This window comes from Bombina bombina, chromosome 2 (assembly GCF_027579735.1).
Source record: "Bombina bombina isolate aBomBom1 chromosome 2, aBomBom1.pri, whole genome shotgun sequence".
Taxonomy (NCBI): domain Eukaryota; kingdom Metazoa; phylum Chordata; class Amphibia; order Anura; family Bombinatoridae; genus Bombina; species Bombina bombina.
In genome coordinates this window covers 1432518105-1432532538 of record NC_069500.1, presented here as the reverse complement: position 1 = coordinate 1432532538, position 14434 = coordinate 1432518105, and the positions used below count along the sequence as shown (strand labels likewise).

The 14434-nt window shown below is 46.1% G+C and overlaps 1 protein-coding gene across 2 annotated transcripts; it reads right to left on the bottom strand.

Annotated features, from left to right (window-relative positions):
• Nucleotides 1–2095: 2095 nt before the first annotated feature.
• Nucleotides 2096–7711, bottom strand: LOC128650441 (uncharacterized). 2 transcript variants are annotated; one of them, XM_053704386.1, is made up of 3 exons: nt 5694–7709; nt 3034–3194; nt 2096–2245 (listed from the first exon to the last, which is right to left on the bottom strand). In XM_053704386.1, the coding sequence occupies exons 1-3, from the start codon at nt 7528–7530 to the stop codon at nt 2228–2230; spliced, it is 2016 nt and encodes a 671-aa protein (XP_053560361.1). In that variant the 5' UTR covers nt 7531–7709; the 3' UTR covers nt 2096–2227. The 2 variants fall into 2 exon arrangements, with proteins under 2 accessions (XP_053560361.1, XP_053560360.1); XM_053704385.1 differs by having other exon boundaries at nt 2116–3194; nt 5694–7711.
• Nucleotides 7712–14434: the final 6723 nt, after the last annotated feature.

Genomic DNA, 14434 nt, shown 5'->3' with positions numbered 1-14434 from the left:
CTGACTTCCGCCATGGGCGATGAATACATTGCCCTACAGAGGAGGCAAACAGTAACCTGCGAGAGTCTCACATCAACCTGCGAGAGAATGCAGAGAGACCAACGCAGGTTTTACAGGAGCCAACAGACATTACAACAGTCTTCCATTGAGCTGCAATGGGACATGGCAGCTTCTTTAACTGCTATGGTCCAAAATCAATCTCAAATGCTGAGAGTAATTTCTGACATGCAAATCCAGAGTGACAACAGATGGAGGGAACAGAACCAACTGTTGGGTGTTATGGTGGAGCATTTCACCCACCAGCAGGACATTGCCTCCAGCATCTCTAAGGGATTAAATGCTTACCGGATCCTTCTTCACAGAGGAGAGGATTTAACATAACTTAATTAAATAACTATGTACATGAGAATGTAGTGCGAAATAACCACAGACAAACTTTTTATGGGAAAAATTTTGTGACCGTCACAGGCCATAAAATTTTATTAACCTAACAAACTAGATAGAACTGATAGAACTGAAAATATATATGGCGGCATAGAGATCAGCTACCCAGAACAGCAGGAGATCACCGGCCCAACGGGAACAGCAGCAGAGGAGTCTCTGCCCTAAGGAGATGACGCTGAGGGGTTGCAGAGATCACGTGACCATCCCTCAAAAGGGAGGAAGGAGGGTTACCGTCACGTGCACGTGAGGGCCTACCCTCCTCCCCGGAAGTCTGGCCATCACTCACCCCTAGCGACCTTCTCCTGCGCAACCGGACCGAGGATCTCCCGCCGCCAGGGTGAAAGAAGATCTTCCACCTAGATAAGGATTCCCTGTTACCAAGCCGTGTAAACCGCATAACAGGGAGAGGAGATCCATATCCTACAGTAATGGCTTATTGGGCCTAGGGTGAGTAGCCATAGCCCTGCCATTAAGGTGCCGTCGAAAATACAACATCATTAAAACATTGCAAAAGGGGAAGGGAGGGAGGGAAAAAACTGCTTCAGCCAGGATCCGGAGAAGAAGAGGAAGTTGCAAGGGAGAACTTGGCTTATCTACTGGTAAGGAGGGGCCTACCCTAAATTGCAACAATGTTGCACCCAGCACCTTCCCTCTCTCTTCTAACCCACTCTCCTACAGCCTTAACCCTTAGACTGCTCCAGGCTTATACCAAGCCCTACACTGCATTAAGGGATTAAATGCTTACCGGATCCTTCTTCACAGAGGAGAGGATTTAACATAACTTAATTAAATAACTATGTACATGAGAATGTAGTGCGAAATAACCACAGACAAACTTTTTATGGGAAAAATTTTGTGACCGTCACAGGCCATAAAATTTTATTAACCTAACAAACTAGATAGAACTGATAGAACTGAAAATATATATGGCGGCATAGAGATCAGCTACCCAGAACAGCAGGAGATCACCGGCCCAACGGGAACAGCAGCAGAGGAGTCTCTGCCCTAAGGAGATGACGCTGAGGGGTTGCAGAGATCACGTGACCATCCCTCAAAAGGGAGGAAGGAGGGTTACCGTCACGTGCACGTGAGGGCCTACCCTCCTCCCCGGAAGTCTGGCCATCACTCACCCCTAGCGACCTTCTCCTGCGCAACCGGACCGAGGATCTCCCGCCACAAGGAAGCATTTTAATGGTACCCTTGCCGCCAACGCACAACCCGATTTACAAGAGGGGTAACAGAGCTCTCTGAATGTCCCCTATGAATAAATCCAGCCCCACATCAGAAAGGTGAACTTTATCCCTTCTATATAGCTCGGTTCTATCAGCCGAAATGGCTTCGTGCCGTACCACGAAGCCACCTGACCCAGTGACGGTTTTCGCTACAGACGCATTGATCTTCTTCCTAACCCGGTATGCCGCCGTATGGGCCGACATATGCCTCCAGTGGAGACGGGGTATTATATGGGACCACCCTATCATGACCCCCGGGATGCGTACTCTTAGCCACCCAATGTCTGCCTGCATAACCTTAATCAACTGTAAAACTGGTATGGCCCCCACATCGTTACCCCCTAGGTGAAGAATAATAATGTGAGGCTTCCCCCAGCGTACCAGGGCCTCAGATATGGTTCCTGCTAATTGGGGCCAGCACATCCCCCTATCACCCAACCACCTAACGGATGCCTTGTTGGAAGGGAGACCTAGGGATTGGCCAAATGGGAGGGACGCACAGCGTAGGGAGGCCCAGTGGACAAAGGAGTGGCCCACAATCCAGATTCGCTTCACCCCGGGGGTAGTGCCTGTGGAGACAAACATTTTAGTATCCTGAATTAACATCTAAACATTAAACAATTGGACGGACATAGGTTCTGAAACAATTGGACCGCCAACGCCCAATACGTTTTATGTCCTCGCACGAGGAGCCCGCTTGCGCAGCGTTAGTCGCGGCCCCTATGCGAAAAGAGTGCGGGGCCAGTCTGCTAGCGTCCAGCCCCGCCTGGACTGCCGCCAATTTTAGGACCCTACCGAACTGAAATTTGGAAAGGGATCTGCCGTCCGCATGGACCAGGAATTGCCCCGGGCCAGGCGGCCTTTGAGCCAGGTAAAGATTAACGCAGTTAACCGGGCAGCATGCGCTGTTCACCTGAGGGTGAACGGGGATCCAGGTTCCCTTACCTTCCTGATCTGTCTTTGATCGCGGCAGAAAAAGAAGTAAGGAATCAGGGGCAGCTCTCACATGTTGCAATTGTATACCTGCCCCAGACGCCTGCTTGGAGGGTGCTACTACCTCACTAACTCTAAGAGCGGCGGCAAAGGCCAGATTAAACGCAGTTTTGAAGAGTAGGGCTTCAAAATCTGATCTACAGACCACGTCGAGCGCCAAGAGCAAACGCTCCAGGCGGTCGCGGGTGATGGGTTCGCGCGTGTCTATTTTCCGCTGCTGCGATCTGCCCCAACCCTTGATCACCTGCCTAATAAAAAAGGAATTGGTTGGGTCAGGAATGGCTAATGCCCTATAGAAAAATGAGAGGGCGGCCAATTTGGATTGTATTGCCCCCTGACGGGCCCCAGAGGCATGCAAACTCACCAGCCAATCATGTAAGTTGTCCCTAGACCCCTGAGCAGCGTCGGCTCCCCTGGACGCACAGAAATTGTCCCATTCAGACCACATGCGGGCATAGGCGTGCCAAGTGGATGGTGCTAAGGAGGAGCGGACCAACGGCAGTAAGGCTATCCAGGAAGGACGAGCTGCCAAAGGAAATCAGGACAGCGTAAGCCCACGGCTGCAGCTGTGGGGGCTAACTTGCGAAATGTCGCCCATTCGAATCGTGACAGGGCGTCAGCTACAACATTGTCGACGCCCGGGACATGACGGGCCTGGAACTGGATGTTAAGGTCCAGACAGCGCAACACCAGGTGGCGCAGCAAGGTAATGACCTTTGCTGAGGTGGCTGACAAGTTATTGATCGCAAAGACCACACTGATGTTGTCTGTCCAGAACACAACAGTCCCGTTCGACAACTTCCCACCCCACAGCTCGACCGCCAAGACCACGGGGAATAGCTCCAGGAGAGTCAGGTTTCGAGTAAGGCCCGCCGGGGCCCAGGACTCCGGCCAGGGCTCCGCGCTCCACTCTCCCTGGAAATAGGCCCCGTAACCGTGCGATCCAGCTGCGTCAGTGAAAAGGTGCAGTAACTGGCTAGACATGGGAGGGGTACGCCAGACCCGAATCCCGTTAAATCGCGTGAGAAACTGTTCCCAGACTACCAGGTCAGCCAGCAATTCACTCCCTAGGGTTATCTTTGATTTCGGGTTTGACCTACCACTAAGCTGTCTTTCCAGTCTACGGTTAAAAACCCGACCCATGGGGATAACTCTGCAAGCGAAATTAAGCAAACCTAACAGGGATTGTAACTGTTTCAGGGAAATAACTGCATTAGAGACTGCCGCTCTGACCGCCTCAAGCATGCCCTGAACTTTATCAGGTGGCAACCTACAGAGCCGAGCCTGGGTGTCGATTTCGATTCCCAGGAAGACTAAACAGGACGCGGGGCCTTGCGTTTTGTCCTCTGCTAGGGGCACCCCGAAATGTCTCATGACGCTGCGCATGATGTTCATTGTGGATAAACAATCATCGGAGCCTGCCCTCCCTACAATGAGAAAATCGTCCAGGTAGTGTGCTATGGGATCGCTGCCCACTTCTGAAGCTACGACCCAATGAAGGAAACTACTGAACGCTTCAAACAAGGCGCATGACAAAGAGCAGCCCATGGGCAGGCAGCGATCCACGTAGTACACACCTGCAAACTTACAACCCATTAGATGGAAAACTGAGGGGTGGAGTGGAAGAAGCCTAAATGCCGACTCAATGTCTAGTTTCGCCAATAGAGCACCATGACCCGCCCTCCTGACCAGGTCTAGTGCGCTATCAAAGGATTGATAGCGCACCGAGCTGAGTTGGGGGTCAATGGCATCATTGACTGAGCTACCTTTTGGGTACGACAGGTGCTGAATGAGGCGAAACTTCCCTGGCTCTTTCTTGGGAACCACCCCCAACGGGGAAATGACCAAATCAGGTAAAGGTGGGGCAGCAAAGGGGCCCGCCATTCGCCCTAAAGTCACTTCTTTATTAATTTTATCCCTCACTACTTGGGGGTGTTGGTATGCTGAAATAAGGTTCCTATTAAATCTCTTACCCTTGATTTGCCTAAATGTGGGGATATGAAAACCAAATGAAAAACCCTCCCATAACATACGTGCCGCCGCCTGGTCTGGGTAAGCCCACAACCATGGTGCCATGGCATGTACATTAATTGGCGTTTCCGCCTTTCTGGCCCAAGTTTGCTGAAGGGGGCTTATTGGCCTGGTCCCTTCGCTTGATGCAGTCACTGCCAGGGTGTGGACCCGAGCAGTACCTGCAGACATGTCTGAAGGTGCATGCGCTACCCTTGTCGCATTTTTTGTCCTGGAAGGGCCAGCAGGTTCCCCCCCGTTTCCTGCTTCTGGTATTGCGAAAGGACTGCTGCGCTGATTGCTGAGTTGAAGTTGCAGCAGCGGGTGCACCCCCTTTTGGGTCCATTCGCTGCCACAACTGGTTATCAGTAGAGTCAAATGTCAGGGAAGGATTTCCTGCCATTTTCCTCCTGAACTCAGCATCATATTCCCTCCACACACCTTCACTGTGATTACGCTGAATCCAGTGAATAGTGTCCGTGTATTTTAGGATAGGCAAACTCTGGGAGGGGTACTTTTCGATATAACAGGAGGAAAAAACCCTGAAGCACTGGAGCCACTCATCAAAAGTGTCTGGGCGTTTAAATTTTTTAGGCCCTGTTCCCTCAGCGCTCTTCTCTCTCTGCCTATACGCCTCCACCGAAAGGTCAAATATATTAACATATTTTCCACGGTGGATTCTACTGACCACCTTTTTGCGCAGGTGTCTATGCAATGAGTATATTTTTCCTGGGCTTGCGTCCCCGTAAAGGGCTGCTCGCCTTTCGGAGATGGCCCTGGTAGGGAGAGGTTCAGCTGGCACCTCTGTAGATGGGTTTTGCAGGGCGGGGTTACTGGCGCTATCCTGCTTAGTATCTGGCTTGACCCCCCTCTTTAAAATTTTCTTAATCATTCTAAACATTTTCTTCTGACCTGCCCCTTGTAAACCCAAGGAAGAGTCAGTCTCAGACCCTGAGTCAGAAGAGGATGAGTCAGAGGAAGAAAGGTCATTGTGTGTAAATAAAGCATTCTCACCGTGACTAATGGCAGGAGGTCCCTGACCCATGCTGGAAACGGGCTGGCCTGCTGGCTGGTTTTGGAGGGCGAGTCCTGAAGACCCTTGCTGTGCAGTGGAAGTGGTGGCTGCTGCTCCTGCTGTAATGCTGCCTGGTACTCCTGCATCCGCCCCACTCATGACTGTGGCAGTGTTGGTCCGTGTTTTTGCTGCACTTTGTGATCCAATTGCCCCCTGCAAAAGAGAAAGAATTTGGCGAGCACTTTGCCCAATGGATGTGTCTGGATTATCAGTAGCAAGGGGTGGATGAGCTATATGAAGTGGTGTATGAAATCCCTGACTCACTGACTGTCCATTCGCAGATGTCTGAGCATTCACACCCTGCTGGTCTACAATAGGGTTATGGCATGCCTGGCTTATTGATTGTGCATGGTTTAATGAGTGTGCATGAGCGCCCTGCGTGGCTGCCATGGGGGAGTGGATACCCTGATCAAGGGGTTGCACTCCTTGTATGCCTAAAGTAATGGGATGTTGTAGCTGGCTTAAAGATTGCACATTCGCATTATGTATGCCAACCAGGGGTGTATTATATCCCTGAGGAGCTGCTTGTACGTTCACACCATTCAAAGCCGCATTCACACCAATGGGGGATGGTAAATGATGAGATGGTAAATGATGCTCAATGTTTTGATTAACATGCATACTTTGAACATTGCCTTGATTCACATGCAGGCTATTATTAGACACAATATCATGCGGCTGAGCGGCCGCTTGCACTAAACCACTATCAGCCCTGTGTGGGTTAATAATATCGGGAGCGGCCTGCTGAACGGCATTTGCGTTATCTCCCATTTGTATAAACTGTAATGGCCTCATTGCCCTGGAAGGGTTAACTCTGCGTGTCCCCCTACCCCTATCACTGGCTATCTGCCTGGTACTACCTCTTATGATGGAGCGACCCCTTTGATGCCCCTGAGGATTAACATTCAAATGTGCCGTTCGCTTGCGCAGTTTGCTTGCGCTGCTAATGCCCCTCCGACCCCCCACTGATAACCCGCCAACGGCCAAGGACGGCTCTCGGTGCTCACCTGCAAGTGGCGTTGCCCCGGGAGCCGATGTCCTTGTGACCGCGCGGGAATCTGCCAAGCCGGAAGTGCCGATGTCCGCTTCCGGTGACGTCACTAACATGGCGTTGACACCGGAAGTCGGACCCGGACCACGCGGCTGGCGAAGGAGATCGCTAGGCCCCGGGGGGAGCAGCATAGGCCCTGAGATGGCATGGGCCTCGGGTATGGTGCGACCAGGGGCAAGTCCGGGTGTTGAGGGCTGAGGGGCCATGTTCCGGCCGGGCTGGGGACCGCGTGTTGCCACGTGTGGTGCCTCAATGAGAGGTGTGAAAGGGCGATGCCTGCTGGGGGTAGTTAAAGCAGGATCCGGATCCTGACTAGAAGGATCAGGAGGGAAAACAGCTGGTGTGACACTGGGCCCTGGGGAGGCTGCAGCCATAGCGGATATTATGTTTTTCAATAGGTCAGAAACTGCTGACATAGCAGCAGGGGGTACAGCACTTAAAAATGAGGCCTGTACACTATCAAGAGGTAAATTAGCCTGCTGGGTCTGCAATGCTTGAGGTCTGGGGGATTCCTGAGCTAACTCAATATCAATAGGTCCCTGCTCTTCCACATTATGAACCTGGGCTGACACAACAGTAGTATATTGAGTTGGGGGAATGATATCTAAATCATCCTCAGAAATAGATTGAAAACTTATCTTTATTTTTTCTTTTGCAGGTGCAGGAGGTTCCTGTTCCGACTGGTAACGTCTGGGAGGCAGAGTAGAACGCCTGGAACGATGCATAGCTGCACTGGTGATGACAGAACTGCTAAGAAAAAACTGCTTCAGCCAGGATCCGGAGAAGAAGAGGAAGTTGCAAGGGAGAACTTGGCTTATCTACTGGTAAGGAGGGGCCTACCCTAAATTGCAACAATGTTGCACCCAGCACCTTCCCTCTCTCTTCTAACCCACTCTCCTACAGCCTTAACCCTTAGACTGCTCCAGGCTTATACCAAGCCCTACACTGCATATCTGTGGCCAGCACTCCTGCAGGATCCTCTGGATCCACACAACCCAGGAGAGGCAGGAGACCCAAAAAGAAGCCTAAAAGAAAATAAATCTTGTTAAGTTTCATCCTAAATCTTGTCCTCTGTTATTTACCATATAATTGTCATCCACATCCATGTGAGGTTTGTTTTAGTACAGTAATATTGCTAAAACCTATAATAATGCCTGTGTTGAAATGGGCCAGAAATGTATTATTATCATGTTTATGACATATTCCTGTTCTATAAACCACATCACATAGTTGTGTATGAAGGGTACATATAGTAATATTCACTTCTAAGATGTAAATCAAGGTTTCTCACATCCAATATAAATTGATACGTGGGTATATATAACTAATAATGTATTTACAGAAGGTGTGAACATAAGGTATACATATCCATTATCATCATTCTTAATGATAGTCAATAAATCATAGTGAACTAAACATGAATGAAACAAATGAGAAATATACAGTAATTAGGGTTGTTAAAGGGACATGAAATCCAAATGTTTTCTTTCATGATTTGGAAAGAGCATACAATTATAAACAACTTTCTAATTTACTTCTATTATCAATTTTGCTTCATTCTCCTGATATTCTTTCCTGAAAAGCATATCTAGATATGCTTAGTAGCTGCTGATTAGAAGCTGGACATAGATGCCTCCTGTGATTGGTTCACTGTGTGCATTGCTATGTCTTCATTAAAGTATATCTAAAGAATAAATCAAATTAGGTAATAGAAGTAAATTGGAATGTTGTTTAAAATTATATTCTCTACCTTGATCATGAAAGAAAATGTTTGGGTATAGTGTCCCTTTAAGGGAAGGGGGTTGGGATGTAGTAGTTTCACTTACATGCAGTGGAAATCCGCAGTATGTAATTCTGAAAGACATGATATATACACATGCAATGGTTGGTGAGGTACTGTCAAACATCATAATACATGTGAATGTTATGGTTTACTGTACTTATGAATAAGTAACTTACAGGTGAAGTATTGACGGATGACAAGGTCCCTCACTTCATTCCCCCTCAGTGTCCCCCTGTCCACATCCTCAGGTACAGGAACCAGCTGCTGCTGCTGCTCTGGGTCAATGTCCCCCAACAAATGTGTGTCCACAGCAATGTTGTGTAGAATACAGCAAGCATTGACAATGGAACACACTTTGTTGGGGTTATACTGTAGTGCTCCGCCTGTAACATCCAGACGCCTGAACCTGGTTTTTAATAGGCCAAAGTTCCTTTCAATGACATTCCTTGTTCTTATGTGTGCCTCCTGGTACCTGAGTTGTGGCTCTGTAATGGGGTGCACCAAGGGGGTTAATAGCCATGGTCTGCAGCCGTACCCTGCGTCACCTGTCATGTAACATCTGTATTCTGATTACTACAGGTACATCATGTGCTTTAAAGGGACATAACATGAATTTCATTTTAAAGATAGTTTTAAACAAAACATTAAATTTGTGCATTATAAGCAATCTACTTTTATGCCAGGATTAGTCTAGACCAAAAATCTATTTTAAAGGACCAGTCAACACAGTAGATTTTCATAATCAACAAATGCAAGATAACAAGACAATGCAATAGCACTAAGTCTAAAATCCAATTTATTTTTTATGACAATTTAAAAAGTTATGTATTGTTCAACTCCCCCTGTACCATGTGACATCCATCAGCCATTCAGAAATGCATACACACTTATTCTTGCACATGCTCAGTAGGAGCTGGTGACTCAAAAAGTTTAAATATAAAAATACTGTGCACATTTTGTTAATGGAAGTAAATTGGAGAGTTGATTAAAATTAAAAGTCCTATCTGAATAATGAAAGTGCAATTTATACTAGACTGTCCCTTTAATAAGAACCTGCGATTTTTAGCAACTTTATAATTTACTTCTATTAGCAAATGTTATCTAGAGAATGGAGCAAATGATCTAATAGAAGTAAATTAAAAAGTTACTAAAATTGCAGGTTCTTTTTAAAGGGACAGTCTAGTATATATTGCACTTTCCTAATATGCTTGTCAGATCATTTGCTCCATTCTCTAGATAACATTTGCTGACAAGCATATTAGATATGCTCATTAGCTGCTGATTGGTGGCTGCACATAGAAGCCTCATATGATTGGCTCATCTATGTGCATTGCTAATTTTTCAAAAAAAGGATATCTAAAGAATAAATCAAATGAGATAATAGAAGTGAATTGTAATGCTGTTTAACATTGTATTCTCTATCTGACACATGAGATGACAATATGTGTTTAGTGTCCCTTTAGTAGAAATATACAGACAGAATGAAGGTACTCACCAAGCAGCCATCCTCCCGAGAGTGTTCCATTTTCAAACATATTGAATAAGGAGGTCTGGCGCAGGATGTAGGAATCATGTGCACTCCCTGGGAAGCCTGCATACACATGTAAGAATTTCAGACTGGTATCGCAGACCATCTGGCAATTCAATGAGTGAAACCCTTTCCTGTTAATATAGAGGATTGTCTCCTCATGTGGGGCCACGATACGCACATGTGTGCAATCAATTGCCCCCATGACATTAGGAATACCCCCCAGTCGATAGAAGCCTTGTTTAAGACGGTTCCATTCCTGGGGGGTACGGGGGAAATGAATGTATCGTTGTGTCTGGTTATCTAGAGCAGTCAGAACCTCCCCTAGAATCCTGGAGAAGGTAGACTGCGCTAGGCCAGACACAAGCCCCTCTGTTGACTGGTATGAGCCAGTTGCCAGGAAGTGTACAACACACAACAGCTTCTGCATACCAGTCAGAGCTTGGTTCCTATACGCTTGAGGGTCAATATCATCCTTCAAGACCTCATATAGGTTAATGAGGCTTGCAGAAGTCAAGCGATACTTTTCCCTGACCTCCACTTCTGTCATCCCAAACAGGGTGACCCTAACCCTGTATACCCTTGGTGCTCTTCCCCTCTGCTGATGCCTTCATCTTATAGGCCAGCTGCAGCAACAGCAGCATGGGGAGCACCAGGAACAGGGACAACAGCAGGAGGAGCAGGGAGGGCAGTAGCAGCAGCTGGAGCAGGGACAGCTACAGCACCATGACCAGGGACCTCAGCAGCAGGGATACCATCCAAAACAGGGGCTTGTAGGGGTTCCTGCACCCCTTGTGTCCCACGACGCTGTCTCACTCTGAATGCAATATACTGCAAAGGAAACATGGTGGCTAATGAGGGTGTGCATTGCCAGGTGTTTTAAGGCTGCAGGTGAGAGGTTGTGCTGTTTGTGATTGGTTTGACACACTTGCAGGGGCAGGAATAATAAATGCTTTTAAGAGGTTAACTATTTGTGATCAAGCTGCTGCTATGTATATTGTTAAGCATGCATTTGTAAGGCCTTCATAGAGTTACGTAGATTTTCTGAAATCTGCGCGCGTAAGTCCTTACGCTGTATATTGGATACCAAACTGCGCGTGTTTTGTATGTCAGTCTATGGGGCAAAAAACTACGGACGAAGGCAGAAATCTACGCCGTATATGTGATACCAAACCCGCGCAAATATTGGCGTCGCCGACTTTTGCGGGCGACGATTTTTATTGGATCGAGCCCCTGATGTCAATAAAATAATGGATATCACAATCACGATTTATACCAGATGGGGAACGAGTATGCAACTTAAGCATCCAAAATAGCTCTTTCTTTTCCAGCATCTTAAATTTATTTCCTCCTCTGATAGGAATAGTTGCAACATCAATTATGTTAATGTTCATATTTGCTACATTTGTGAAATGATATCCATTAAAATGATTGTCAACTGCTGAACTTTTATTATAATTCTTGACATCTCTGGTATGTTCATTAAACCGTTTGCGGATCTCCCTAGTGGTTTGACCTGTATATTGTAACTGACATTAATTACAGGTGAGCAGGTAAACCACAAATGTGGTACCACAGTTTGCATAGAAATGTATGTCATAAACATTCCCTGTACAACTGCTGGAAAACTGATTACCCTCCTGTATATGTGCACACATATGGCAATTACGTTTTCCACATCTAAAATTGCCTGTTTTAAATAATCAATTTTTTTTTGTGGCTATTAGCTCTAGTCACTAACGGCTAGATTTAGAGTTTTGTCGGTAACGACCCGCGTATCTAACGCTGGCTTTTTTCTGGCCGCACCTTTAAAATAACTCTGGTATTGAGAGTCCACAGAATGGCTGCGTTAGGCTCCAAAAAAGGAGCGTAGAGCATATTTAACGCAACTTCAACTCTCGATACCAGAGTTGCTTATGGACGCGGCCAGCCTCAAAAACGTGCTCGTGCACGATTCCCCCATAGTAAACAATGGGGCTGTTTGAGCTGAAAAAAAACCTAACACCTGCAAAAAAGCCGCGTTCAGCTCCTAACGCAGCCCCATTGTTTCCTATGGGGAAACACTTCCTACGTCTGCACCTAACACTCTAACATGTACCCCAAGTCTAAACACCCCTAACCTTATACTTATTAACCCCTATTCTGCCGTTCCCGCTATCGCTGACACCTGCATATTATTATTAACTCCTAATCTGCCGCTCCGTAAACCGTTGCTACTTACATTATCCCTATGTACCCCTAATCTGCTGCCCCTAACACCGCCGACCCCTATATTATATTTATTAACCCCTAATCTGCCCCCCACAACGTCGCCTCCACCTAACTACACTTATTAACCCCTAATCTGCCGAGCGGACCGCACCGCTATTATTATAAAGTTATTAACCCCTAATCCGCCTCACTAACCCTATAATAAATAGTATTAACCCCTAATCTGCCCTCCCTAACATCGCCGACACCTAACTTCAATTATTAACCTCTAATCTGCCGACTGGAGCTCACCGCTATTCTAATAAATGTATTAACCCCTAAAGCTAAGTCTAACCCTAACACTAATACCCCCCTAAATTAAATATAATTTTAATCTAACGAAATTAATTAACTCTTATTAAATAAATTATTACTATTTAAAGCTAAATACTTACCTGTAAAATAAATCCTAATATAGCTACAATATAAATTATAATTATATTATAGCTATTTTAGGATTAATATTTATTTTACAGGTAACTTTGTATTTATTTTAACCAGGTACAATAACTATTAAATAGTTAAGAACTATTTAATAGCTAAAATAGTTAAAATAATTACAAATTTACCTATAAAATAAATCCCAACCTAAGTTACAATTAAACCTAACACTACACTATCAATAAATTAATTAAATAAAATACCTATAATTATCTACAATTAAACCTAACACTACACCATCAATAAATACATTAAATACAATTCCTACAAATAAATACAATGAAATAAACTAACTAAAGTACAAAAAATAAAAAAGAACTAAGTTACAAAAAATAAAAAAATATTTACAAACATTAGAAATATATTACAACAATTTTAAACTAATTACACCTACTCTAAGCCCCCTAATAAAATAACAAAGCCCCCCAAAATAAAAAAATGCCCTACCCTATTCTAAATTACTAAAGTTCAAAGCTCTTTTACCTTACCAGCCCTGAACAGGGCCCTTTGCGGGGCATGCCCCAATAAGTTCAGCTCTTTTGCCTGTAAAAAAAAAACATACAATACCCCCCCAACATTACAACCCACCACCCACATACCCCTAATCTAACCCAAACCCCCCTTAAATAAACCTAACACTAAGCCCCTGAAGATCTCCCTACCTTGAGTCGTCTTCACCCAGCCGAGCCAAATTCTTCATCCAAGCAGAGCAAGAAGAGGTCCTCCATCCAGTAGAAGTCTTCATCCAAGCGGGGCAGAAGAGGTCTTCCATCCGATTGAAGTCTTCATCCAAGAGGCATCTTCTATCGTCATCCATCCGGAGCGCCAGCATCCTGAAGACCTCTGACACGGAACATCCATCCTGGCCGACGACTGAACGACGAATGACGGTTCCTTTAAATGACGTCATCCAAGATGGCGTCACTCAAATTCCGATTGGCTGATAGGATTCTATCAGCCAATCGGAATTAAGGTAGGAATATTCTGATTGGCTGATGGAATCAGCCAATCAGAATCAAGTTCAATCCGATTGGCTGATCCAATCAGCCAATCAGATTGAGCTCGCATTCTATTGGCTGATCGGAACAGCCAATAGAATGCGAGCTCAATCTGATTGGCTGATTGGATCAGCCAATCGGATTGAACTTGATTCTGATTGGCTGATTCCATCAGCCTATCAGAATATTCCTACCTTAATTCTGATTGGCTGATAGAATCCTATCAGCCAATCGGAATTCGAGGGACGCCATCTTGGATGATGTCATTTAAAGGAACCGTCATTCGTCGTTCAGTCATCGGCCAGGATGGATGTTCCGCGTCGGAGGTCTTCAGGATGCTGCCGCTCCGCTCCGGATGGATGACGATAGAAGATGCCTCTTGGATGAAGACTTCAATCGGATGGAAGACCTCTTCTGCCCCGCTTGGATGAAGACTTCTACCGTATGGAGGACCTCTTCTTGCTCCGCTTGGATGAAGAATTTGGCTCGGCTGGGTGAAGACAACTCAAGGTAGGGAGATCTTCAGGGGCTTAGTGTTTATTTAAGGGGGGTTTGGGTTAGATTAGGGGTATGTGGGTGGTGGGTTGTAATGTTGGGGGGGGTATTGTATGTTTTTTTTTACAGGCAAA